This window comes from Artibeus jamaicensis, unplaced genomic scaffold (genome assembly GCF_021234435.1).
Source record: "Artibeus jamaicensis isolate MK-2021 breed Jamaican fruit bat unplaced genomic scaffold, CSHL_Jam_final contig_685, whole genome shotgun sequence".
NCBI classification, from domain to species: Eukaryota; Metazoa; Chordata; class Mammalia; order Chiroptera; family Phyllostomidae; genus Artibeus; species Artibeus jamaicensis.
Genome location: NW_026521924.1, coordinates 29,526,679 through 29,553,808, shown reverse-complemented (window position 1 = coordinate 29,553,808; position 27,130 = coordinate 29,526,679). Strand labels below are relative to the sequence as shown.

At 53.6% G+C, this 27,130-nt stretch overlaps 1 protein-coding gene across 1 annotated transcript in view; it reads left to right on the top strand.

Annotated features, from left to right (window-relative positions):
* The window catches only part of ATP9A (ATPase phospholipid transporting 9A (putative)), a 101,538-nt gene that overhangs the window by 61,547 nt on the left and 12,861 nt on the right, over window positions 1–27,130 (top strand). The window contains exons 14-19 of the mRNA XM_053671248.1: window positions 2,942–3,154; window positions 11,997–12,158; window positions 19,934–20,026; window positions 21,226–21,309; window positions 22,615–22,785; window positions 24,114–24,212. Coding sequence (XP_053527223.1) covers window positions 2,942–3,154; window positions 11,997–12,158; window positions 19,934–20,026; window positions 21,226–21,309; window positions 22,615–22,785; window positions 24,114–24,212 — 822 coding nt within the window. The remainder of the gene's footprint in view (window positions 1–2,941; window positions 3,155–11,996; window positions 12,159–19,933; window positions 20,027–21,225; window positions 21,310–22,614; window positions 22,786–24,113; window positions 24,213–27,130) is intronic.

The window sequence follows — 27,130 nt, the reverse complement described above, 5'->3', positions numbered from 1 at the left end:
AAGTGAGTCTGGGACATTCAGCCAGTGGCCTGGGGGTCGGGGCCAGTTCCCCCCCATCTTCGGATGGGTTGTCAAATGGTCCCCTGACCTGAAAGGGAGGTCCTTGCAAAGATGGGGGCTCTCTGTGTTACCCCACATTTGAAACATTAGTGGGAGCATTTGTCTTCCATAGACATGAAGTCAGATTGCTTATAAAAACCCAAGTTTGCAAAGGGCCGAAGGGCGCCCTGAATGCGCTTGGCCTTGCCTCCGGACCCCCTGTTACTAAAACTTCCAGCTGGAGCAATTACTCCGTCCAAGGCCTCGTTACTGACCCTCGTGTTAAGTCATAATGTGGCCCAGGTGCTGAGGAACGTGGGCGAAAACGCAGACGCTTGCGTCGGTGCCTAGAACAGATGCAGAAAAAAACGTTCTGGATTCGGCCTCCCTGGTCAAGAGAAACTTCCCAGACATCGTCGGTCCTCTTCATAATGTGGGAGTGAAATTCTTCATAATCAGAAGCACTTGGCCAATAATGATTCATTTAAACTGTAGCTCTGATTCATTACTCTAATTATTGTTACCATGCAGTGCCCTTTGGCCTGGAAGTGAAACTCCTGTCCTCTTGACACCAGGGGTTAACCGAGCAGGAAGCCAGGGTGGGGGGGGGTGCCTGCGTGACAAGAATAATTTAGTAATTGTCTAATTACCTGAGGAGTCGAATGCCCCTGCTAAAAATAGTATTAAAAAAATTAAACGCAAGCCATTTTCTTGTTTCCCGTCACCCATCTGTTCTCTATTTTGGGCGACCAGTGTGTCCACGGGTATAAAACGCGATTCATTCTCAAAGATCGGATCGCTTCTCCTCCGTTGGCCACAATGTGTTTTTAATGGAGTGGAGCGCCCAGTGTGTCCGTAACCTTCTTGAGCTCCCGGGACTCGGCTGTGGAGGCTGCAGGTCCTTTGTCCAAAACTGCGATTTAGAGTCTGGACCTGACCTGTTTGAGATGCATTTCTTAGAGATGGAAAAGTCAGCGCCCCCCACTGTCACCTCAGGGGGCAGAAAATTGTTTATTTACTAGGGATGTAACAAAGAAGCTGTCTGTTCTCATGTCATCCAGTAAACAAGCCACTTCTAGACAGAGGGGACAGTAACCCACAGGAAGCTTGGCTTCCACTGGGGAGGGCAAGTGGGGTAACGTGCATTAGGGGGCCCAGAGAAGCCCTTTTTCAGGAGCGGACATTTGAATTCAGACCTCCTTGATGGCACAGAGCGAGCCAGCCCCATGGAGGTCTGGGAAGTGAATGGTGTTCTAGGCGGAGAGCACAGCAGGTGCAAGGGCCCCGTGGCGGGAAGCAGTGCGGCAGTGTTCCAGGGACAGAGGAGGTCAGCGTGGCTGGAGCAGTGAATGAGAAGGACGATGTCGTGAAAGGAGGCTGCAGAGATGGGCAGGGGCTGATCAGAACGGCCCCATGGGCCCTGGGAAGGCATCTCAGTTTGACTGAACACTGCACCATAAGCTCAGTGGTCATTTTTCAGTGTCTTAATTTCTTATTATATTTCAAGGCAACAGAAACCATTTTTTTTCTTTTTTAAGATTTTCTTCATTTATTTTTAGAGAGAGGGGAAGGCAGGGAGAGAAACATCAGTCGGCTGCCTCTTGCACGCCCCCATCTGGGGACCTGGCCTGCAACCCAGGTGTGTGTCCTGACTGGGAATCGAACCAGCTACCTTCTGGTTTGCAGGATTTTGCTCAACCCACTGGGCCACCCCAGTCAGATCAGAAACCCTTTTTCAAAGGAAGGCCTTCATGGCACCCAATGTGTAACATAGAGAGGAGCGGGCTGCTTGTCTTCCACACTGGGATGCTGAGCGGGGGTGCCTGGGAATTCCTGCTCCCAGGAGTATGGAGCTGGGGTTGAACCTCACCCTGGAGCCCACTCCTCTCATTGGCAGGAAACGGGGCGGCCCAGTGGGCCTGTGTGACTTTTCACAACTCATCCAGGAATAAAGCTCAGAGCTGTTAACCTCCAGTGCTCTTTTCCCGTGTTGCGTGAAGCCATTTCCCCCAGGCCTTAGCCCGAGAAGGAGGCTCAGCCACGTGTTGAGAGGTTTGAACAAGGGGTTGGTGAGGGCTGTGTTAGCAACGGAACAGCTGCTTATGCGGGTTAAGGGCCCGACATCGGCATGGAAAGCAAATATTGAACGTGTACAGCAGTGCTCTTTGAAAAAAAAAAGTTACTCTCGAAAAACCTGCCTTAAGTGCAGGGCTAGGTACCATTCTGCGGGACCTTCATCTGGGCAGGCGTCATTCCTGTTGTCACTGTCCCTGGCCCTGCCCAAGTTGCTTGTGACGGATGGCTAGTACCCCTGTGGAGCACCAGCCGAAGCTGTTGTCTTTTATTTGAAACCAAGGACCTTTAAAAGGGTGATTCTAAACCAGGGCGGTTCGGGTCCCCCTGGGACATCTGTTGGTACATCCAGGGAAGAGAGGTGGTGCTTCTGGCATCTAGGAGGCGAGGCCAGAGGTGTGGGTGGACACCCTCCAGCGCGCAGGGCTGGGCCACTGCAGGGAAAGTCCGCCCCGCGTGCCAAGGCTGAAGCTGGTCTGAAACAGCAGGGTCGCTCACAGCGTGGTGGTCCCTGCCTAGGGGGGGCCCCCTCAACCCTCCCTCAACCCCACCCAAAGGTAGACAGAGTGACCTGTTCACAGGTAGAACCCCCACATTCATTATGCTGTAGTTATTCTTCCCTTAACTTTGCATGCTTTCTTTCCCCCAAGCATAAGTGATCGGACCCCTGACAGTTTGTGCCCTTTATCGCAGTGGGGCCGTGGACGTGCCTGAGCTGCCTGTTAGACCTGCGGTGGGGAGAGCGGATGCCCGCCTGGCTGTTCTTCCACACCCTCGAGACACTTCCGTGCCTCTGGTCACCTCCCATGTTTGTCTCCCCTCCCTGTAGCAGCCCCAGGACCCGCCGGCTCAGAAGGGCCCCGCCATCACCACCAAGGTGCGGCGCACCATGAGCAGCCGTGTGCACGAAGCCGTGAAGGCCATCGCGCTCTGCCACAACGTGACCCCCGTGTACGAGTCCAACGGCGTGACCGACCAGGCCGAGGCCGAGAAGCAGTACGAGGACTCGTGCCGCGTGTACCAGGCTTCCAGCCCGGATGAGGTAAGCCTGGGGCAGGTGTGGTTTTGACAGAGACGCCCTGCCCGTCCCCCATGGGCTGCAGGCGAGACCCCTGAGGGGATCCCAGGGCAAGGTCGACAGGAGCCAGGGAGCTGCAGGGCTGCCGGGCAAATGCACGTTCAAATGCATGCAGGATTTGGTCTTTCCTAGAAGCAGTTGTCAAGGGCTTGAGAGCTCTCCTCGGCTCTAAGCCAGGGCTGGTCTGGGTCTCCCTGGGACACGTGGCAACGTCTGCTGATACATCTAGGGAAGGGAGGTGCTTCTGGCATCTAGGTGGTGAGGCCAGAGGAAAGTGCACGGGATCTCATTTGTGATGCCGGTGGCCAGCCCATCCGGGGACACAAGGTCCCATTGAAACCACATCCCCTGTAAAAACAGTGTTATTGGGATCAAATGCACAGACCATACAGCCTCCCGTCAAACCTGCATAGGTCAGTGGGTTTTTAAGTACAATCACAGAGCTAGGCAACCACGACCACACTCAATTTGGGGACATTTTCATCACCCCAACAGGAAGTGCTCCAGCCCCCTCCCTCCCCCAGCTCCCGGCGGCCACACCCACTTCCTGTCTGTGCAGAATTGCCGTCTAGGGATGCTTCGTACAAATGGAAATGCGTAGGGGACCCTTTGTGCCTGGCTTCTCTGTGCTGTCACACGTGTCAGAACTTCGTGACTCAGTATGGGTGAGAGGTGTATTCTGTTGTGTGGGGAACCCTGCGTTCCCTTCATCCATCTGGTGGTGGCCATTTGGACTGTATGTGTGTGTTTGTTTGCTATAATGGGTGACGCTGCTGTGAACATTGGGGTACATGTGTGAGGGGACACATGTTTTGTCTCGCTTGGTGTATATTTAGGAATGGGATTGCTGGGTCACCTGGTAATTCTATGTGTAACCTTTATGTTTTTTTTTAAGGTTTTATTTATTTATTTTTAGAGGGGAAGGGAAGGCAAAAGAGAGGGACAGAAACATCAAAGTGTGGTTGCCTCTCACGTGCGTCCCCCGCTGGGGACCTGGCTTGCAACCCAGGCACATGCCCTGACGGGGAATCAAACCGGCTACCTTTTGGTTTGCAAGCCACTGCTCAATCCACTGAGCTGCACCAGCCAGAGAGCACTTTTTTTTTGGATAGAAAATTTGGAAATTTCAGAAGACAAGAAAGAAGAAAACAGGTTGATTGCATTCTCACCCATAAAGGACAATAGGCGACTTCCCCAGAGCATTCGGTCCCAGCTGACCTGCGTTCGGGATGTTACGTAATCGCCCAGCGCCTAAGCAGCACCGTTACTGTTGCCATTTTCAGAAAAGAAAAGTCAGAGGTAGCAAGATAGGTTTAGCCCGCAGTCACCAGGATATATTTTAAAGTTTCTTGTTTCCGAATAATGTCGGACTTAGAGAAAAGTTGTGAAATTTAGGATAAAGAATTCCCATTCACCCAAACTTCACTCGGATTCTTCCGATGTTAACATTTTTGCTCCTTTTCTTTATCATCCTCCTTTTTTCTCTTTGAAGAGTAAGCCGCAGAGATGATCCTCTTTTACTCACGAAAACGTTTCCTCTTTTACCTAAAAACCGAGGAGGTTTATCTGGGTCGGGAAACGAACGCTGATGCAGTACTATTATCTAACCAGCAGCTCTTCCTCGGATTTCAGCACCTGTGTTGCTAACTTACATTTTCACACTCCTCCCCGCCACCCCCAACCCTGGCAAAGTGTTTCCCCAGATCCGGGTCCCCCGCAGGAACACACACTGCATTCCGTTGTCACGCCCATGGAGTCTCTTTTGGTCAGGAACCAGTTCCTCCACTGGCCTGGTCTTTACCACCTGGATCCTTTGCCAGTGATTTTGTGTAGTAACACGTCTCCTGATATGGGTCCACCTGACGTTTATCTGGTGTGTGCTTGGGTCGTGCATTGGCAGCCCTGGCCTCACTGTGTGGTGTTAGCAGGAGACATGCGATGTTGGCGTGCCCTGCTCTTGGAGATGCCAGCTTTGGTCGCTTGGCCAGGATGCGGTCTCCAGAGTTTCTTCCTGGTAAAGTTACCGTCTCCCTTTGTAGCTCATCTTATGACTTCTGCCCCCTCCGTGGCTGGGCCAGGGTTCTGACCTGGGGAGTTTGACTTCAGAGCCCAAGTTCAGTCCTTTTACTAAACCATTTTTTTCAGATGCCCCTGGGGACATTTTGATAGTCTTCCAGTTTCTTATAGTTTTTTTTTTCCCATAAAAAATGGGAATTTTAATACAGGTGTGGTTTTGTGGCATCCTTTTTCACTTAACATTTTATCATGCCTATTTCCCAATTCTCTTGAATATTTCTTGGAAGGGATCGGTATGTATCCTGATACCTTTCACTGTTCTCACGTGTGTGGAACTCCGGGTGTTTCTGACTTTCAGCCATGATACTTATAAATGTCTCAGTGAGCATCCTTAAACGTAGTGTTTCTGACAGTGTTGTGCTTGGGTTCACGAATTCAGCAGGCACGTTTGGGTGCCTACGATGGGGTGCATGATGTCAGCATCGGACGGGCCTGCAGCCCATGTCCCCGCGGGGGTGGCAGGAGGGAGACAGCTGAGCGCCTGAGCCTCGAGCTTCAGCTGTGCACCCAGGCCGGCCGCTGTCCTTGTCTTCCTGCCTCCATGTGGCTGGGACGTGGGGTCGTGCCTGTGGGTGGGACGTGGGGCCCACGGTGGGGTGCCGTGAAGCCTTGCTAGGCAGCCAGTAAAGCCCATGGGTCAAATCGAATGAGTATTTTTCAGGCCCATGATCTAAACGGCCAGAGTGCTTCCCAGAAAAAAAAATTAAACCATTGTACTCCCCCACCAGTATCCCAGGACTGCCGATTGTGTGCTGGTTCACTTTAAGAAGGACAGGGCTTCTCTGACACAGGAAGTGTTCCAAGGGTCTGGACTCCCCTGAGCGATCAGCCAGCCCTTGTTAGCTGGGGAACAGCACAGAGCCTCCCCAAATCTCCGAAAATGATGGATTCTCAGATGTCTCTGTCTTTTGTCACTTCTTTTTCTGTTTGGGGGGGGGCAATGGAATGTGTCCCCCAGGAGACTCCTCCCTCCTTCCAGCCGGCTTGGTGTTTGCGGAACAGCTCAAGGTGTGACGCCCATTTCACCCGTGACCATGGACATTTGAACCAGGCTTTTTAGGGGTGAAGAATGTGGTGGCCCCGGGCCGAATGCTGGGGGTGGGAACTGTGTGCAGACAGAAGGACAGTAGGTGCGGATGATCCAACTGGTCTCCTCGGGCCGGACTCCAGTCACCGCAACTGGAGGTTGGTTGTCGCTTCTTCACTGGGGTTTGCCAGTTCGATCCCGATTTTCCGTTCGGGAATGGGAGGACGATACCACTGAATAGTAGCTGCAAGAAAGGGCCAGATTCCCTGTGCTGACAGGCTGGGAGCCAGCAGCGTCTGGGGACTGGCGGCATTTGGACGAGTCCCCAATGTTGGGGCTCTGAGCAGCCCTACTCCTGCCCCTGAGCTTCACTGCCCCAGTCGGTTCTTGAGAGGCAGGTGTGGTGCTCCGCCGGGCCTGCCCCACGCCCTCTGCCCCCGCCGAGCCGTGAGAGGCTTGTTGTAGGGCTGTGCGTGGAGCTGTCCCCGAGGGCGAGTCTTTCACGGAACGAATGCTCTGTGCTTCTTAGCTCCCTTAGGTTGCAGTGGACAGACCTTCACCTCTTCTCTCCATTCCTTGTACTGGGGTTCAGATTGGTCTTGCTTTTCTAGGCTTCTGAGTGGTGTCTGGAAAAAAAAAAAGGAGGTATGTATTTTCTTTTGGCCTTTGGTGTCTTCACAGGGCTCAGTGTCCCTTCTTGGTACTTCCCCCAACCCCCACAACCTAATTATTTCATGTTGCGCAGTTGTTTTGTATTTATGGTGGAATGTAGTGAAAATTATAGGTGAGAAAAAAAAAGTCAGCCACAATCCTGCTAACAAAAGGCATAGCGGCTGTTGGTGAGTTACTGACCAGCCTTCTAGACGATTTCAAAAGCGCTGTACCACCGAAGGCAAGCCTGTGCCTCGACTCACACCACGTGACCGAGAGCAGGCGAAATCGCTGCTCTTGCAGCCCAGTCTGTCGGGAGGCTGTGCTGTCCCCAGATCCCTGTGGGATTGGTTCCCCACGGTCAGGGCTGCGTCTAGAATCCTAACTTTGAAATCCTATATCAATAAAGCATCTCTGGTCCAGGCAAGGTCAGTCTATGAAATGCAGAGAGGAGCCAGGGTTTGTTTTACCTCGGAGTGGCCGGAGTAATTTCCGCCAGTTGGGGTAGCGTTCATTTCCTGTAACAGAAAGCAGGATTTCCTAAATTTGTTTCCTGTGCACATTCCGCCTGGGAAGCCTTGAAGGGTCTTCATTCAGCTATTGATTACAGCCCGAGGGGCCCTCCATACAGTAGCTCCTGGGGAGGAGGGGGAGATCTAAGGGAGCAGGCAGGCTTCAGCCAGGATGACCTCCTCTCACTGGCAGGATATGGGGGAGCCCCTGGGGGGGTGGTAGGGATGGGAGAGACTGTGGCAGGAACGCAGCTTTCAATGTGTCTGTTCCGTGGGGTGAGCGGTCAAGGAGGTGCGGGTAGTGCAACCCCATGACTTGCTGATTTGTTTTCTCCATGAATCTTTTCATGTTAAAAAAAGATTCTTAAACTTTAAAAATCACAAGCACTAATGTTTTCCCTAGAAGAAGTGGACACCATAGATCCAAAAAGAAATGGATAAACATAACCTGTAATTCTTAGCAATGACAGCTGTTTACGTTCTGGCATAGATTTTCCCAGTTTTCCTAAACTTATGTGTGTTTGTAGAAATATAATTTTATGTCTCTGCGCTGCAGCATTGTACGGTAGAAGGAGGGTACAGTGAGTTAAGTAACATCCTTCAGAAAGTCGTATGGTTTTCACAGTCCTGTAGGACTTAGGCGAGCATGTGTGTGGTTTTGTGTCATGGATGTATTCGTATGTATACTGCATGCACACACATTTATATACATAGGTGCATGCACACGTAGGTGCGGACATGCATGCATGGACATGCACGTGTGTTATATTTGCAGCGGGGAACCCCCTCAATCAGAGGTCAGGTACACAGGTGTTCTCACGACAGTATGTCCTTGCTTCTGACAAGAATTCAAGGCTCCTTCGAGAGCCTGACCGGGCACATTTCCCAGGCGCACATTCCCAGGTACAGAGGGAAAATGATCGAAACTTGTCACTGGTGGCTTACAGCTGACGCACCAGTGTTGCAAAGGGCCGGTCAGGGACAGTTCTGGCACGGGTCCTTCACACGGGCATCTTAGGGAGGGATTTCCTGACGAATGCAGAACAGGTAGCCGACACGTGAGCTGGGACCGGCCCCCCTTTGCCCCCTTCTTGGTTTCTAGCACTTGATCCAGTTCGGATGTCATTGCTTGTGCATTCCTTTACCTTAACGAGGTCTCTCTTCCTGCCGCTGCTCTGACCTCCTGCTGCTCTGACCCAAGGTTCCCTGAGACCCCAGCTCAGGCTGTTAAGAACAGTGACACTCAGGGCCCTGAAACCCTTTGGGATTCGGCAGTGGGGGGTGGTTCCTTCAAGGGGACGCTCAGACGTGTTGGAGTGAGAAGCAGCCTGATTTTGCGCCACCTGGTTGTGTGAAGGAGGGGCTTCCCACCACACCCCGAGGTGTTTGTTCCAGCCTTGGCCCGAAGGGGTGGTGAGCACCCCGATCTATGCCCTCCGCCCTCCCAAGTCTGTCTCTTCTCCATAGAACCTCGGCGGGGTGGGGGTGGGGGGAGAGGTGGTTTCCTGTGCCCCGTGAGAGAGCAGCTTTAAATGAACGTTGACAGAGTCACAGGAGGAGAGTGGAAGGTGAAAATGAACAACCCCCCGCAAGGCTCATATCCTGTTGGAATCAGCCCCTGAAGAGATGATGAGGTTTTGATTAGGACGAGGGACCCAAGGCTGTGTGTGTGTGTGTGTGTGTGGGGGGTGAGCAAATACAATCTTTATCACTTTTTATTGAGACAAGCATGGGTCCCTTAACTCTATTGAGAGACAGTAGAATGAAAGAAACTTGGTTAAAAGATATTTACTTACAGTCCTTGATTCTTCCTCCATTGGGGACACTTGCCATCCCTCATTCCAGAGTACAGCTCAGCGCTTCCTGTAACACACAGTCCTGTGCGGCCGTGGGTGGCGAGGGGGCCGCGTGGAAAGCCCCTGCTCGTTCTGGAGTCGGAGACCCCTTCTCCAGTGAGGTCAAGGGCAAGTTTTCGGGGATCAGCAGGTCTCCTCGAAGCCCACATTCACAGACTGTCTGCATCTTCCCCAAACGGTGAAATTAGGTTTTTAGGGGTGAAGTAACAGCTGCTTGGAAACAAGAATGAACAAATCCCATAACAGTTGGTTTGAAAACCTGCCAAGAAGAATTTTTCTTTTTCTTTTTACATCAAATTGGTTTGTAGAGGAATGTACATTTAGCCAAGCTTTTCTGGGCTTTTGTATACCTCGGTATTTGTGTGGTATTGGGACATTTATGTACTTAATTAAAAATAAAAGAGTTGCCTGTACATGCTAAAAATACTTGAGCAGCATAGAAAGATAAAAGTCAAAGCTGGAAGTATTTCTCTGCATGTGTGTCATTCCGGACACATTTTACATACAGATGGGACTGTTTTGTATATATGGATCTTTACTGGCTTGTTAATTTTAAACTTTGAAAGAAGATTGTTAGGAGGTAAGACGGGATAGTGAGTTAAACAAATAAATGGCTTTACAAAGACTCGCACAGGCTAGAACAGCCAGAAAAAAGGGAAAGAAAACCGGTCACGACTCGATTAGCCCTTTCTTGGGGGAGGTCAGTGTGAAAGCTTCTGCCGTGGGTCGAGTTGGAACACTAGTTTCTGTTCACCTGGCTGACTGGCTGCGGCGTAATTAAAACAGGGTGGAGTTGCCCCTTCTTGAAGAAGAACTTCTTTCTCATGTAAATTCAGTTAATATCTGCAACAGAAACCTAATTAGATCTGCGAGCCCAGGGCCAACTCAGGACGTATAAGCAATGTTTGGACCTGGGGCAGAAAGGAGAAAGAATCCACTTCAGGCCCAGGAGGGGGTGGGGTGGGTGGTGGAGCAGGGTCAGAGCCCGGGTTTGGGCTCCGGTTCGATGCCCCCCCACTCCCACAGGGCGTGACAACTCAGCTGAGGTGGTGCCTAAGGGTGCCAGGATGTGGGTGACTCCGTGGCCTTTCCAGAGTCTCTTGGTGGAAGGAATGGGGCCTCGGGGTGAACCCTGATAAAATAGAGGCGTCAGAGGCAGCAGCTGCTGCCTGATTTCCTGGAAAAGCGACCTTGACTTACCATCCCCTCAGTGAAGCAATAACCGTTATGAAACATCTCAGAAAAGCGGACTGAGCGGGTAATATAATGCACGGTGTAACCCCACTTCCAGGCGTGAAGATACTAAAGACGTTTCAGGTAGAGTTGGCGCCGCCCGTATACCCCTTTGCCAGCTCCCCTCACTCCTCCAGGCACTGTCCTGAAACCCACTCCCTTTTCTTTCCCGAAAGATTGTTCTACGAGAAGAAAGGGAGAGGGGGTAGACACCATGCCCCTGAACTTGGATCAGAATAAAGTGGCAGCTTGTTCGGTGTTGAACCCGGACACCTCCTCTGTTAGTTTCCTGCTGCGGTGGCAGCAGAATTGCTGTAAATCGGGAGTTTCCCCACGACACGGACTGGTTACACTCTAGTCCTGCAGGTCGGAGGTTCCCCGAGTTTCCCAGGGTGTTATTAGGGTGCGGGCAGGGCTGTCTCCCTCCCCAAGGCCCCGGGGACAGTCTGTCCATGCCATACCCAGCTCCCAGGGGCTGCCCACGTTCCTGGGTCTGTGATCCTCCATTATCACAGGAAGCGATGTCACACGTCTCTGACCCTGCTTCTGTCCTGACATTTCTTTCTGGCCACAGCTAGGGAAGTTCTACCATTTCAAGGCCCTGCATCTCCACTCTGTCTGCAAGGCCCATTTCGCCATGGACGGTACCTCAGTCACAGGTGCTAAGGCCTGGGACGGGGGCACCTTTGGGGGCTGTTGTCACTCTGCCTACCGTACCTCCCCTCGACTTTCTGATGGTGGCAGTTTGGTGGACGCCTGACACGCCGTGCCTCCAGGAGTACAGTGGTGACTGGGTCCCCGCCTGGCCTGGCCTTTGTCCCTTTCCACCAGCGTCACTGGGGGGCAGCTCCCCTTGTCCGAGCCTGGGCTTCGTCATCTGTGCGACCGGTGTTCTCAGCCTCAGCAGGGCTGATGTTTGGGGTGGGCTGATTTTCTCTTGTGCCTAGCAGTGTTCCCTGGCCTCCACCCACTCCATGCCAGCAGCAGGCACCCCCTCCCCCAGTGGCGACAACCACAAATGTCTGCAGACGTTGCCAGATGCCCCTTGGGGCGGGGGTGGTGGGGGTACAGAATGGCCCAGTTGAGAACTGCTGTGCATACCACCCGGCTGGGTGTCTGCGAGACTGTTCTGTCCAGGTAATTGTCTGGCCTGGTACAGAAGGGACCCGTGGGCGTCCTAACCACCTTTAGTCCCGTGCAGTTCTCTCCGCCTGGGCCCTGGAAGAGAAGGTGAGTTGTACCTTACAGGGGGCGGCCGTGAGGGCAGGGCCCCCACAGGCCCGGAGGGGCAGACGCCAGTGCTGGGGTGTCAGAGAGTTCTCCCCCAGGGACACGGCGGCTGCTTGCTTTCACCTGCCTGCTCCCCCGTCCACGACGGTGTTCATTCGCTTGACCTGTGGCCCAGGACCCTCCGCCCTGTGCCTGACCTTCGACCCTGTGTTACATTGTAGGTGGCCCTGGTTCAGTGGACAGAAAGCGTGGGCCTCACCCTGGTGGGCCGAGACCAGTCCTCCATGCAGCTGAGGACCCCTGGCGACCAGATCCTGAACTTCACCATCTTGCAGGTCTTCCCCTTCACCTACGAAAGCAAGCGCATGGGCGTCATCGTGCGGGTGAGTCCCCTGCGGCCTCAGCAGGTTCAGAGCCCCGAGTGTCTGTGGTGTCCCAGTGGCTTGCCACGCTTCCTCACCTCTTCCTAAGCACCGTTATCACATTGTCTGCTGCCCAGACTCACAGGGGGATCCAGTCTCCTAAGCAGAAAGGAAATTAGTTCCTCCATCAGGCAGAACCGCCGATAGCAGACCAGCTTCTGGTTGACCCGGTTCTAGAGGGAAAGGTCTCAGGAATGTGGATGGGGCCCTTGTTGGTACGGACACATTTCTCATTGGATGCTCTTTTGTTTGATAGTGTATTTTTTAAAAAGATTTTATTTATTTTCAGAGAGGGAGAAGGAGGGGGAAAGAAAGTGACAGAAACATCAATGTGTGCTTGCCTCTCACACACCCCCTACTGGGGACCTGGCCTGTAACCCAGACTTGCGCCCTGACTGGGCATTGAACCAGTGAACCTTTGGTTTGCAGGCTGGCACTCAGTCCACTGAGCCACACCAGCTGGGGCTAATTGTGTATTTCTTATGGAGGCGAAGTTCACATAATATAAATGAACCATTTTAAATGTATATTTCAGTGGCATTTAGTACATTCACAGTGATGTGCACCCTTCCGTCAAATGTCAAAACAGGTTTGTCACCCCAAGCGGAAACCTGGGTCCTGTTTAGCATCGGCAGCCCAGCTTTCTTCCCCCTTGTCCCTGGCGATCACCAGTCTGCTTTCTGTCTGTGGGTTTACCTGTTGCTTAAACGGAATTCCACAACCGATGACTTCCTGTGTGTGGTTCCTTTCCCTTGGCGTGACGTTTTCAGGGTCTGTCCATGTTGTAACAGGTGTCAGTCAGCACTTCGCTCCTTTTCATGGCCGCATAACATTCCACGCTGCTTATCTCCTTGACGGGCATTCGGGTTGTTCCCACCTTTTGGTCGTCGTGAACAGCGCTGCTGTGAACATGCACGTGCAAGAACTCATACACCCGTGTGCAGTTCTGTCGGGGCGCACCTGGGAGTGGAGCACGCCCAGTTGGTCCCTCTGTCACTGGGTGCTTCTGTCTTCTAAACACATGAGGCACACCCACTCTCTACGGTGCTGTCTGACCTTCCGTCCCAGCCAGCTGTACTCACAAGTCCTGGTGTTTGCACATCCTCCGCCACACTCGTTACTGTTTGTGTTTGTGTTTCCCGAATGACTCGTGGTGTTGAACATCTACGTAGGCTTGTTGGCCACGTGCATGTCTTCTATGGAGAAATGTCTGTTCAAGTCCTTTGCCCACTTTTTCATTGGGACATCTTTTTTGTTGCTGCTGTTGTTGAGTTGTGAGAGTTTTTTATATAATCTGGTCACTCGAGCTTTATCAGAGATATTATAATGAAAAGTTTTTTCTTATTCTGTAGGTTGTCTTTTTACTTTATTGATAAAATTTCTTTGGTGCACAGAAGTTACTAATTTTGACTCAATCTAGTTTGTCTTTTTTTTTTCCTTTTGTCGATCTTGACTGGGTATCACATTTAAGAGTTCATTGCTAAATCCAAGGTCATGAATTGACCCCTATACTTCCTTTTAAGAGTTGGGTAGTTTTGGAGTTTTGGGTCACTGGTCCCTTTTGAGTTAATTTTTGTATATAGTGTAGTAGGAATTCATCTTCATTCTTTTGCACGTGAATGTACCCAGTTGTCTCAGCACCCTTTGTTGAAGAGACTGTTGTCTCCCCAATGAACAGTCTTGTCTACGGCCATACCACCCTGAAGGCACCTGAGCTCGTCTTAACAGTCTTGACACCCTTCCTGTAAATATTTTCAACGTGTTTTCATTTGTACAGCCACAAACTTATTTTTAAAATCAGACCGCTCACTCAGCATCATCATTTTGCCATATTCATTTCAGAATTTCTTTTTATATTTTTGAAAATTTTGTTGAACTACAACATACACCGAGAGAAGCACCCACATTATAAGTGCACACACCTCAAGTGTTTGCAAAGTGAACACACCCATGTAACCAACCAGCAGCCAGAGCAAGGAGCAGAAGCCCACCCACCAGCACCGCTCTGCCCCATTTCTGGGCACTGCATCCCCCCGACGCCAGGATGTAACTCTCCCCCTTTCTATCGCTGACTCATTTGGTCTCTTGTCAAACTTTGTGTAGAAGAAATTGTACAGTAGATACCCCTTTTATATTTGATCCATTTGCTAAAATGTACATTTCTAAGATTCCTCTACATTTTTGCGTGGATTGTAGCTCAAAACATTCCTTAAAGAAATACAGCGTGCATTCCATCAAAGTCCCCCCCCCCCCCCCCCGGGCCCTCCTTGATGTTCTTCCTACACCAAGCTCCTTGCTCTTAGGAACTTTAAAATGCCGTCATTGGACGTGTTTGAGGATAAATAGTGTGCATTGCGGTGTTACATATTTTCATTCTCTAAGCGGCATTGTAGTATATGCATCATTTTTTTTACTTCCCATTTTTTTTTCTTGTTTGTTTAACACCAGATACACCTAATGTCACACACGTACACCCACCCTCAGCCCCGGCAGAGTTTTGACGCCATGCTGGGTGCGTAGACGCTCTTTCTTTGGTCTGTTGCAGGGCTCTCTGTATCAGTAGGCGTAGTCAGCTGCCCCAGCGAGAGCCCTCGGTGCGAGGCTCCGGTGTTGGGACACGCACCCCGGCAGCCTTCCCAGTGGGAAGGTGGCTGGTTGTAGAGCATCCACATCTTTACCTCTGCCGGGCATCGCCAACTCCTCCTCCACAGGGCTGTGCTCGCCTCGGCTCTCCCCGTGCTCGCCAGCCCACGTGGGATGGAGTCGGACTTGAAAACGTGTTGCCTGCCCAGAGAGTCTGAATTAACATCTCGTTTTCCGACTTGCTCTTTTACCTGGAGAGACCACGCTTTCCATCCCCGGAGGCCTGGTCACTTGGGGCCGCTTTGTTCTTAAACCTGGCTGGTCGTCAGAATTGGCCGTGGGAGCTGTATCAGGGTGGATCCCTCAGCCCCACGCCGGCCCAGCCCTGTTTTGGTGGTGGGGTGTCTCCCCACCGTGTGGCGTGGCTGGAACTGCCTCGGCCCATGAGAAATTTTGGAGTAAGAGCCTTGCATCTTTTCTGGATTTAAAAAAAAAAAGCGAGGCCCTCCTCCACCCTAGCTACACAAGTCTTTCTTGTCTTAGGGATCTAAGTTGTAGATTCTATTATAGTCACTAGTAACCTTAGTCTTAGTAACTAGTAATAGTAATAATTAGTAAGGGTAGCACTAGCAGCAGTAGTAATAGTAAGTAGCAACACCAGGGAGAATAACAGTACCAGTAGGTAACATCTGAATAGTGTTTATTGCACACCAGTCCCTGTTCTAAATAATTTGCATAAACTAATTCACTTAATTGTCCCCACCGCCTGGTGGGGTTGGTACCACTATGATTGGCATTTGACAGAGGAGGAGACTGAGGTCTAGAGAGGTGGAGAAATCTCCCCAGGTTCGTGTGGCTAGAAAGTGGTGGAGCTGGGATTCGGCCCGGGGCCGTCTGGCGTCCTGGTCCACACTCTCAACCACTAGGACCTGGGAGCTGGGGTGTGATGAAGGGGTGCTGAGCTCCCAGAGCCCCACCGGGCGTTCATCATGCATCGCTATGTAGCAGGTTACCCCACGCTTTGTGGCTCCACACAACACTAGGTATGATCTCACAGTTTCTGTGGGCCGGGAGTCAGGGTGAGGCTGAGCTCTGGGGCCCTGGCTCAGGTTCAAGGGCTCAGCTGGGGCTGGACCCACCATCCAGGGTTCAACGGGGCAGGATCCACCTGCAGGTAAAACCAGTGTTGTTGGCAGTTTCGGTTCCTGGGGGCTGTGGGCCTGAGGCCCTTAGTGCTTCCCTGGTGTCGGCCGGCGGCCACGCTCCTTCATTGCCATGTGGGCTTCTCCGTGGGTCAGCTCCCGTTTCCCCCGGCTTCATCAGAGTAAGCAAGTGAGTGTGAGTAGCCTTTTGTGACCTCACCTCAGAACAGACCCCCTGTTATGTTCTCCTTACTCTGTTAGAAGCTGCGTCCAATGCCCACTTGGTGGGTGTAGATCACACGAGGGAGTGGCTACCAGGGGGTGGGGTCCCCAGGAGCCCGGGATGACAGAAACAGCTCCCTGATGGTCGGGTGGCAACAGCGTGAACACGCTCTGACCACGACACAAGTTAGGGGACTGGCCCGCCCTGATGCCTGTGGGTGCTTGCAGGCTCCATAGGGCGTGTATACCTGGCACTTCTGGGGCTTGAAGGGAGCCTTTCTCCCACGCACCTGCCGCCTTCACATGGGTCGTACTTTGGCCCGACCGGTGGCTTCCGTGTCTTTAGTTCACGCCTGACGCCAGGAACGCCCGTGGCGTGGGAGCAGCAGCGGCAGAAGTCCTTCGGGTGGGTGTTTCCTGGGGAGTGAGCATCCTCATCTCCCATGGAATTACTTTACTTTTGTTCCAGCCTTTATTTTGTCAAGTTCAAGGGCTGTGGGCTCTGCTAAAGTCGTTTCAGGGTTGAGTCATCAGCGAAGAGTCCCCGGTATCAGCCCTCCTTGAATGAGTGGGCAGTCATGCACCCCACCCTTCCTCTGGGGGTAAAGGTCCTCCATTCCCAGACACATGTCCTGCGTTGTCAGGGGGGGGGCCGTGAGTTCCCCCAGCAAGAACGGGGCTCGTGCCCGGAAGTGTGGGTGCTGCTGGGTGGGCAAATGCACCATCTTAAAACAGGTCTCCACCCTTCCCGGGCCATACAGATGATCAGCGTTCGGTTAAGACATTGGGAGCAAATAACTCTGTAAAGAACATCAAAACTGCTCATCTTTATGTTTCCCACCGAAGACAGCCACTGTTAACGTTTTTGGAGAACTTCCCTTCTGTGTTTTTCTAAGCATATGTGAGTGGAGACGTCCATAAGCGTGTTTATGGAATTGGCGTTGGGTGCCGCTTTCTCTCCCCCCTCTCCAGTGAGCTGTATATGGTGAAAATTCTCTCATGGTATTAAACGTGGTTTTTTAGTGACTTTAATGCGTGCATGGTGTTTTGTTGGAAAAAAACACCAAATACCGTTATTTAATTAAATGTATATATTTTGGGGTGCTCGTGCTTCTCATTTCTCACTGCTGGAGACCCATCAGTGGGGAGCTGCATACCAGGCTGCCTTTGATGAAATGCACTTGGTCTTGCCCGTGTCTCTTGGTGGCTGACCTGTCTCCCTCTTTACTTCGCTTCTGACGGGTGGGAGCCGGCATCCAGGGCGTTGGGACCAGCCGTGCATTTTGTGCAAATCTCAGTCTGCTCCACTGCCGAAGTGGCTGTCATCCCGGGGCCATCTTCCCTGCAGGGGACACCTGAAGATACCAGGAGACATTTTTGGTTGTCACAGCTCAAAGGGCAGAGGCCAGGGCGGCCTCTTCAGGAAGGAGAACCTCCCGCCAGGGTTCACTGGGCCGGGGCTGAGTACTCTCAGTTCTAAGGTGTCCATACAGCCTGTATTTTGACAATTTTTTGACAACTGTCTGCTACCTGATGCGAGGAAGTGGTGGCTGGCTCGACCACTAGGTGGTGCCACTGGCCACTTCATCTACCAGTAGGTGATGAAGGCTCTTGGCCTGTCCAGTGACTGGAGACAGTGAGGGTTTTGCCCGTCCCCTGCTTCATCAACCCCCTTAGACACGCGTGGGGTCCCAGGCAGGACGCGGCCGGACCTTCTCACACCCACACAGCGAGGCCAGGCCTTTGCCTTGCCGTCTGGCTTCGCGGCAGCTTGGTGAGGCTCCGAGAAGCCACGTTCTTTCAGGGCTCCAGTGCTCGCCCTTTGGAAGGGAGACAAGGAGGGTCGCCCATGTTCTGTTTGTTCTGTGCACAAGTTGCTCCGCAGCCCTCCCCGCGTGGAGCGGTGACGCCGGGTCTGGGTCCAGACGATGATGCCCTGGTCATCGTTTGAACAGAGGCGGCCTTTGAACAGGTGCCAGCGCCAGGCCGCAGTGGGAGAAGATGGGGGCCCCCCAGACAGTGCCACACAGGCAGCAGATCTCTGTGAATTTGTAGCGTCATCTTGCCGTGATATGGGAACAGAGTAGCCTTGCGATGAACTTGGCGGGAGGAAATGACTAAGGGGAGGAGGCGGTTGACACGGTGTTTGTATTGGACGCGCCGTCCAGGCTCTCCTGGGTCCCTCTGGGGTGGAGGAAGCTGGGGAGGGGACCTTATTTCCTACAGCTAAGTTGGGAAGCACCTTTTGGGTGAAGGTGAAAGGAAAGAAAACAACTCGGATGCTTTCATGTTTGCACCCCGCAGCGCCCCTTGGCCCGAGGTGCAAGCAGGCACAGGCACCAGCTCCCCAAGGTCCAGTGCACTCTCTGTGGCTCTCAAAATGCAGGTGGTTGGTGCACACCACCACTCTGGGCACTCTGGGCTCCCTGGGTAAAATTCAGGCACGCCGCCGTGACAGCCACGCTCAGTTCCCTCACCCATCTCACCGCCTCCAGACTCCCGTGGTGGCATCATTGAGAAAAGAGTCCCACACGGGGCAAGAACCAGCGTTTCCCCGTCATTCCCCAAAGCCAGGGTTTCTCAGCCCTGCTGCCGAGGACCTAGGAGGCTGGAAGGTTCTCGGTTGTGGGACAGTCTGGAGCTTGGGGGGCTGTTTGGAAGCATCCCTGGCCTCATGCCAGCACTCCCACCCCTGTCGTGACAACTAAAAATATCTCTAGACACCACCACATGCCCCCCTGGGGGGAGGAATTGCCCCCGTTGAAAACCTCCCAGCTAATAAGGCTTGTTCTGCACGTGCAGTGTGACTGAGGGACGTGGGGGTTAGTGGCACTCAAACAGAGCGGGCATCTGATCTGTGGCGTGTCTGGCCCTTTGCCACGTGCTCTGTGTAGACGGTGTTGTCTCAGCCACAAAAACCTGTGCAGTAGGAGTTGTTTGCCTCCCCATTTTACAGGCGGGGAGACTGAGGGTTAGAGAAGAGGGGTAGCTTGTTCCATGGGGGGATCGGCCGGAAGCTGGCGCCAGGTCCGACCGATCCTGCAATGCCTGTTCATGGGGTTCCCGGCTTCCCAGAAAAGCTGGTCAGACCTCTAGCTAAGTTCTCAGGTACATGTAGGGGCTCGGAGTTGTCTGGGTCAGTGGTTCTCAGCAGAGGCGTTTTGCCTCCCAGGGGACATGTGCTAATGTCTGGAGACATTTTCTCTGTCACCCCAGAGGGGGGAGGTGTTGCCGACATCAAGTGGGTAGAGGGTCGGGGGCGCTGCCAAGGGTCCTGCCCTGCACAGACCACTCCCCCGCCACCCCCAGCATCCCCTCCACCCCTACCCCGGTAAAGAATTCTCCAGCCCCAGTGCTAATGGTGCCAAGGCTGCGACACCCTGAGCTAGGTAATCCCCATCCCAAGCCTTGCGGGAGGGCCACAGTGTGGTGACCTTTGGCAGTCCAGAGTGTGAATTTAACCTTATCTCAGCGTGGGCATTGTTCCTGGTGGAATGGTAGTGATTTTAAAAAACACACAGAAAAAACACAGAGTTGTTACATCCTTTTGATCTTGCTTTCATCAGACAATAATTTTTCAAATGCTTTGAGTTTTCTTCTCTGTTCCATGGCCTTTGCCCCAAAACGAGCACCCCCCACCCCCCCCAGTGTTTTATCTTGGGCCAAGTGGAAAAAAAAAAACCAGCCCTGTCTGCTGGGTGCCCTCTTACGCCATCTGTCGTGGGAAGCGGGCACTGCAGCCTGGAGCGGGTGTTCCTCCCCCGTCATTCTCGCCTTCCGGCCCCCCAGGATGAATCGACGGGGGAAATCACGTTCTACATCAAGGGCGCCGACGTGGTCATGGCTGGCATCGTGCAGTACAATGACTGGCTGGAGGAGGAGGTGAGTGTGGCGGGGGGCTGAGCAGCAGCCTGGGCAGCAAGTCCTGGAGAAAGCCCTTGCGCAGTGCAGAGAGGCGGGTCTCTGGAGTCCTGACCCCAAAACGTTGCTGCTTGGGATAACCCATCTCTTTCCCCTAGTTCCTGTGGGTCAGGGGTCTGGGCACAGCGTGGCCTGTGTCTCTGCCTGGGGTCTCTCACAGGCTGCGGCTGAGCGTTCGGCTGGGCCGGGGTTGCATTGTAAGCCTCAACCGGGGCAGGACCCACTTCCAAACTCGCTTCGTGGTCGTGGGCAGGGGCTGGCTCCTTGGTGGCTGGTGGCTGCTGGTTGGAGGCTGCCACGTTCCTTGCCGTGAGGACCCTCCCATAGGACAGTGTACGGTGCAGCCACCGGCTTTGTCAGAGGGGCCAAGTGCGGGAGCAGGACAGGGTGAAGACACGACGTCACTTATTCTCTCCCTTTTGCCACGGTGTTTGGTGGGAACAAGTCACTGGGTCCAGTGCACACTCAGGGGAGACGGTTGTACAAGGCGTGGGGACCAGGAGGCAGGATCCCGGGGCCCACGTCACAGGTTCCCGTCCCAGGTTGGGACTCAGAATCGGCAGCCACAGAGAGGGAAGGGGCTCTCGGGTTCCTGGGTCGGCTTTTGTCGCTCCCTCTCCGCCCCAGGCAGGTGGTTTGCGTGCTGCGTTCAGTAACATTATATACCTTCAGTTGGGGGGTAGGTTGCAAGCCCAGGTGCCGACAGGCAGGGGCCGGACAGGTGATGCGGATGGATGGAGCGGGCCAGGATGTGTTGGCAGAGCCCCCCAGCCCCCGACACCTGTTTTCTGGGCGCACACAGAAGTGCGTATCTAACCGGCCTCAATTGTACTTTTTCGGGAAAGCACGTTGGTGTTGTCGGAGGTACAGATTTGTCTGTGGAATCTTACAGCATTGACTTAAATTTCAGAACGTGTGCGGTGCCCAAGGAAATTGTGTGTGGCCCACAGGTTGTCACAACAGAGGTGACCTCCCCTTTAGAAGGGTTACCCAGGGAACACTGCTTCGGGTTCGGGGAAGGCGGTGTTCTGATTTGCTCTCTGCCTGCCCCCTTGGGAAGGACTGGGTCCCCTTCGGCCTGCAGCCCCCCTCAGCAAGAGTCAGGGACTCTGAGCAGAGCCCTTGGCGTGGCTCTCCGCTGACCGCCGTCTGCTTTTCAGTGTGGAAATATGGCCCGAGAGGGGCTGCGGGTGCTCGTGGTGGCCAAGAAGTCTCTAGCCGAGGAGCAGTACCAAGACTTTGAAGTAAGTGCTTCTCCCACCTGTTTGTTCTTTTTCCGGCCCCGCCCACTTCCCAGTCATACCTCCTCCCAGCTCCCCCTCGCTCACGCTGCTCTAGCCACCCTCATGTCATTGCTGAGCACAGACAGGCTCACTTCTGCCCCAGGGCCTTTGCACTCACTCTTCATTCTGCCTGAAACTCTCTTTCCTCGCATTGCTTGCCCCGTGGCTCACTCCCTTGCTCCCTTTGCCTCACAGGTCGAATACCACCTTCTCTGAGAAGCCTTCCTGGACTCCCCATCCATCACCCCATTTAACTTTCTTCGTTGCCCTTATCAGAGTCCGCAATGACCTTGCTTATATATATTAACATTTCTAATATCTCCTTTTTGGAATAGTCTTTTTGAGAGCAGACACTTGGCTAGTCTCCTTGGCTCTTATATCCCTGACATTTGGGATAGTCATTGGCACATAGTGTACCTCCCGGAAAATTTGGAATGAATTACCCTCCTGTGGGCCTGATTCTTTTCAATCCGTAGAAAATGTTAGGGTTGAACTAGATCATTGATTTTTATGGCCAAGAGTCCTGGCACAAATACATCTTGTTTACCATCTTGTCCCATAGGCTGTGTGTCCCTTGAAGGGAAGGGCCCTCCTTCTGTCCCCAGTCCTGGCATAAAGCCAAATGCGCACACACACACACGATAAGAAGGACCCTTGTCCTGTTCCACCCGGGGGAGCTGACATGGCTCTGTCTCTTTTACGTGTTTCCGTTCTTCCTAAAGCTTCAATTAACAACCATTCTAGCCCTGGTCTGTTCTACCTTCCTTCCTGTTTTACAGGCATCAGCCTTGGGTCAGCCCATCATGGGTGGGGGGTTTGATTTCCTTCCAGGTCTTTGCCAACACCATGAAGGTGGAAGAGAAGGGTTGGGTCGATGGTCTTTGGAAGTGGTACTTTGCCAAGGACCTTGGTTGCGAAGCAGAGGTTTTCGGTGGGAGAACCTGTTGGATTTTTTTCCCCCCTGAGATCTTGAGATGTGAGGTTGGGGCCATTATTGCTGCGTGGATAAAAACAATAGAGGCTCAGAGAGGTTAAGCAGGTTGCTGGAAGTTGCACAGCAGGTGAGTGTAGAGCCAAGAGTACAACTCAGGTCGGTCCAGCTGCAGTGCCTGGACTGATAAACTTGGAAGGGGACCGGGAAGCCTCGATTTTATCCCCCTGAGGTCTACACCACGTGCCGTGGTGGCGCCAGGCAGAGCCCTGTCTCATTCTTGGTGTCAGACAGCCTTGCTGAGCGGTGACTGTGCCCCCCGCTGTGTGTCCCAGGCCCGCTACGTCCAGGCCAAGCTGAGCGTGCACGACCGCTCCCTCAAAGTGGCCACGGTGATCGAGAGCCTGGAGATGGAGATGGAGCTGCTGTGCCTGACGGGGGTGGAGGACCAGTTGCAGGCGGACGTGCGTCCCACCCTGGAGACCCTGCGCAACGCCGGCATCAAGGTGGGGCGGGGGCAGAGCTCCGGGATCATATGCCTTGTCCCCTGAGCGGAGTGTGAAAAGACAGACAGGAGAGAGGTGGATGAGGTAGCAGAGGGGGCCAGGCACACAGGGGCCTCTGGCCTGTCACTGTCAGCCCTTGCCCTGCTGACAGCCCCAGTTTGGAAGGTGGCTTGTGCGTTTGTTTTTCAGCCCCCCCCCCCCCCGCCCACGCTGGGCTCCACGAAGGCAGGGCCCCCTCTATCCCTTTATCCCTCAGCGTTCAGTATGTTCATTATGTTTTTGTCAAGTGACCGGCCAGCCAGCTGTCTCTCTTGTGGTCTGGGCGAATGGGTGACCACACAGCAGAGTGACCACCTGCCTGCCCCAGCAAACGGCTGGATTTACAGTTTGTACTCTGCTGTTTGCGGCCAACCCGCCCGGCCCCCCCCAAAAAACAAAAAACCCTGATCCAGTAGTTTAACTGGGAGAGGCCAGTAGAGGGCATAGAGGAGCAGGCGACACCTATGTGGACCCTAGCAAGGGATCCGCCAACTCGCTGCCCCCGAGCTCCTGGAGACCCTGTGAGTGTTGCTGCCCTCCTCCACCCCAGAGCAGCTGCAGCCGTGTCCCTGGGCCTGCATTTGGCAAAAGCACATGTGAGCGGGGCTGCGGGAGCTTGTGGGTTAGACCCCCAGTGAAGGGGCACCGGGCACGTCCATCCCTGCGGGGCTCACCTGCCTGTGGGCCTGGATTTTTGTAAGCCGGATGCTGTCTGTCGTGTACCCTTGGCACCCAGGAAATTGCCCGTGAGAGCCCCCTCTGGGGGAACCGGTCTGGTGTCAGGAGGGCCTGTCTCTACTGCATTGTGGTGTTTAAAATTTGTCACTGGGCCATTTCTGAGACTTCCCTTCTCGGAGTTTTGAAGACTCTAGTTTCTGCTGCTGACTTCATCCTGAGGTTGGTTGGTTTGTTTTTTCCTACTCAAAACCATTCTGTCCAAAAGATGTTTTACTCCAAATTCTTCTTTACTCCAAAAGAAGAATTCCCAGAAGGGGGGCCATGAGGTCAGAGGCGGAGGTTCGTGATGTCTGCTGAAGCCTGTGGCCCCGCGGTTGTCTGAAAGCGTCCCACCGGTGTTGGCTGCCGCCAGACGCGGTTGCTCAGCATCCGGAAGCCCTTGACTCAGGCGTTTCCTGTGGTGTCGGGGGGACACCACCAGCCTTGAGGAGGTGAAAGGGACACGTAGCAAGTTCAGCTCGATGTTCTAGGAAACTTGGCTGATGCAGGCGACAGGCTGGCCTCAGACCCTGAGGTCCACAACGAGGACCACTGTCCTTCCGTAATTTCAGGTCTGGATGCTGACGGGGGACAAGCTGGAGACGGCCACCTGCACCGCGAAGAACGCACATCTGGTGACCAGAAACCAGGACATCCACATTTTCCGGCTGGTAAAGTGCTCTCTGCACTGGGGCCGTGGCAGCAGCTTGCCCCATAACCTCATGACCTTGAGTGGGCCCCTCCGGGGGAAGGGGGACCACAGTAACCGCCTGGGCGGGCCTAACATCGTCAGTTTGGGAGGAGTTACTGAGTGACCCAGGCGAGGCCGAAGGGTTCCTTCTGGTGGTTCAGGACACCTCGTTCCAACCCGGTGTGTTCATGTTGTGTTCTTGGCCTGGTGGGGGTCACTGTCTCTTTGAGAAGCTGATGGAAGTTAGGGCTGATCAGCGTGAAGTATGCAGATGAGCTCGGACGCGTGAGGTTGTGCGTGTAAGTCCAGGATTTCACTGAACCCTTGAAGGTCCAGTCCTTGGATAAGAAATAAATTCCAGCTCACAGATCCTGGCCTGTCTGCCCTGCTGAAGGAATATTTTTAGGAGCCTTTATTTTTATTTTGTTTTATTATGTTTTAAAAGATTCTATTTATTTACTTTTAGAGAAGGGGGAAGGGGGAGGTAAGAAAGACAGGGAGATAAACATCAGTGTGTTCGGCAGAGGTGTCAAACTCATGTCCACTGGGGGCCACATCAGCCTCTCGGTTGCCTTCAAAGGGCCAAAAGTAATTTTAGGACTGTGTAAATGTAACTACTTCTTAACAGTTAAGCGAGAGCTCAGCGCGACCGCCGGGTAGAAACAAGGTGCTGGGCCGGATAAAACAAGGTGGAGGGCCGGATTCGGCCCATGGTGCCTCGGCCCGCGAGGCAGTCAACGGGGTCCGCCGATATACCTGTAATGGATGAAGGGGGATGGGACAGGAGGCGCGAAGAATGGCAGCAAGACAAAGGATTCTGATCAAGCTGCAAATTTTATTTCAAAATGGAGGGTTATATAGAGGAGGGCAGTGGAGGAAGTGCAGTGGATAGGTGGCTTCAAAGCGTGCTCTAGCCTGCGATTGGCCGGGGGGTGCATGGCGGGCGCGTGATCAAGGCACTGATTGGTGTGCCACCCGCATGTCCAGGAGGGGGAGTTTCTATGGCTCCTGACTGCAACATCCTGTTATTCAGGCGTATCTCTCAGGTCTGATTGTATCAGCCTGTTTCAGGCTTATCCCAGCCCCCAACACCATGGGCCTTGTGTTTGCCACCTGCATTGTGAGAGGTATATTGATCAGTTGCCTCTTGAGCGCCCCCAACTGGGGACCTGGCCCGGAACCCAGGCAAGTGCCCTGACTGGGAATTGAACCCACAACACTTTGGTTCACGGGCTGGCACTCAGTCCACTGAGCCACACCAGCCAGAGCTTTAGGAGCCTGTAGAAGGAGGTGTGTTGGGTGAGCTCAGGAGGAATGTCCTGCTGTTGTTGCAGGCACTTGGCCCAAGCAGTGCAGGCATCAGTGGCTACTCCAAGGCTGGAAGCCGTGGACTGGGATTGGCTTTAAGGGGTTGGGAGGGGAGGAGCACTAGGTCCCCTCTGAAATCAGAGCCACCGTGCCAAACAACCGCAGGGACTGTAGGTGTTTTGGCGGTCTCCCCCTCCCTCCGTCTTTGGTCCATGGCACATAGACAGTTCTAGAAACCCAGCCATTTGGAGAACAACACAGATGGCGTTTAGAGGCAGATACGGTTGATCCTCATTGTCATGGCGTCCGTATCTGCAGATTCGCCTACTCACTAACATTTACCTGTCCCCTGAAATCCATACTCCAGATGCTTCAAGAGTCACCTGTGGACAGGTGGCAGGGGTGCAAAGTGAGAGTCTCCCTGTGTGCACTTTCCCAGCTGAGGTCGGTCAAGGTGATGCTGTGCTGCCCTGTCTCAGTTCTCACACTGTGCACAAGTGACCTTTTCACCGTTTACTCAGTGCCACTTTGTCGCATTTTGGGGCTGCTTCTTAGCGATTTCACTGTGCAAAGCGGCCCCCGGCGCAGAGGTGAGGGGCTGGCTGCTGTCCCCGAGCACAGGAGGCTGGGAGGGGCCTCACGGGAAAGCACATGGGTCAGATTGGCGGCTTCTGGGTGTGAGTTCTGGCCATGCTTTCGGTGCTAATGCATCAACGGATACATGTTTAAAAAGATGTCTTTAATCAGAAACACACGTGCAGTGAGGTTGGGTGCTGATCGCTTGACAAAAACAGGGCGAGCAGAGGCTCATAGGCACCCGGCTTGTGTGTCCCCAGCACCAGGGGCTCCGCGCTTGCCGATTCAGCGGGAGGGGGTGTCTGGCCTTTGGGCGTCTCTGCTCTGCACTGGAGAAACATGTCATGGGCCACACATTAAATCCGTTGTGACATATCATCACACACGTACCAAAAAAACCCTCATAATTTTCTAAGTAAATTTACGATTTTGTCTTGGGTCACATGCGGCCACAGGTTGGACACCCCTGGAGAGAACGAGCATCGCCTTGAATGTTCTAGAACTCAGGTTGCTGGCTCTTGTACTGCCCCCCCGCCCCACCCCATTCTGGCAAATGAAGTTCTACTTAAATGCAGGCACACCCGTGTGCTCACACAGTTGGCCGAGCCTGCCGAGGCAGTGCAGTGGGAGGAGTGAGCCGCGGGGCCACAGGCCCTAAGAACCCTCAGTGGTTGACATCAGGTCCTTGGCTGGGACGCTGGCTGCCCCCCCACCCGGCTGGGCGCCCGCCCCCGGTGTTGCAGCTGTGTTTCTTTAGGCGGGCCAACAATCTCCCCCTGCTTCGGTTTCCTTACATGCAAAGAAGAGCTGTCATCCTTGGCACCCGCAGGAGCCCCCCTGAGAAAGGCTCGGGGAAGTCCGTGGAGAGTGCTGAGCAAGGGCCTGGCGCAGGTTGAAAGCGCCGTCAGCTTTTGCTCTTAATTTATGGTGCGGGTCACAGCCCTCATGGGGAAGTGCAAGGGGACGGCCGGTGCGCGGCCTCTCCGGATTCCCACGGAATCACCACAAACAGGA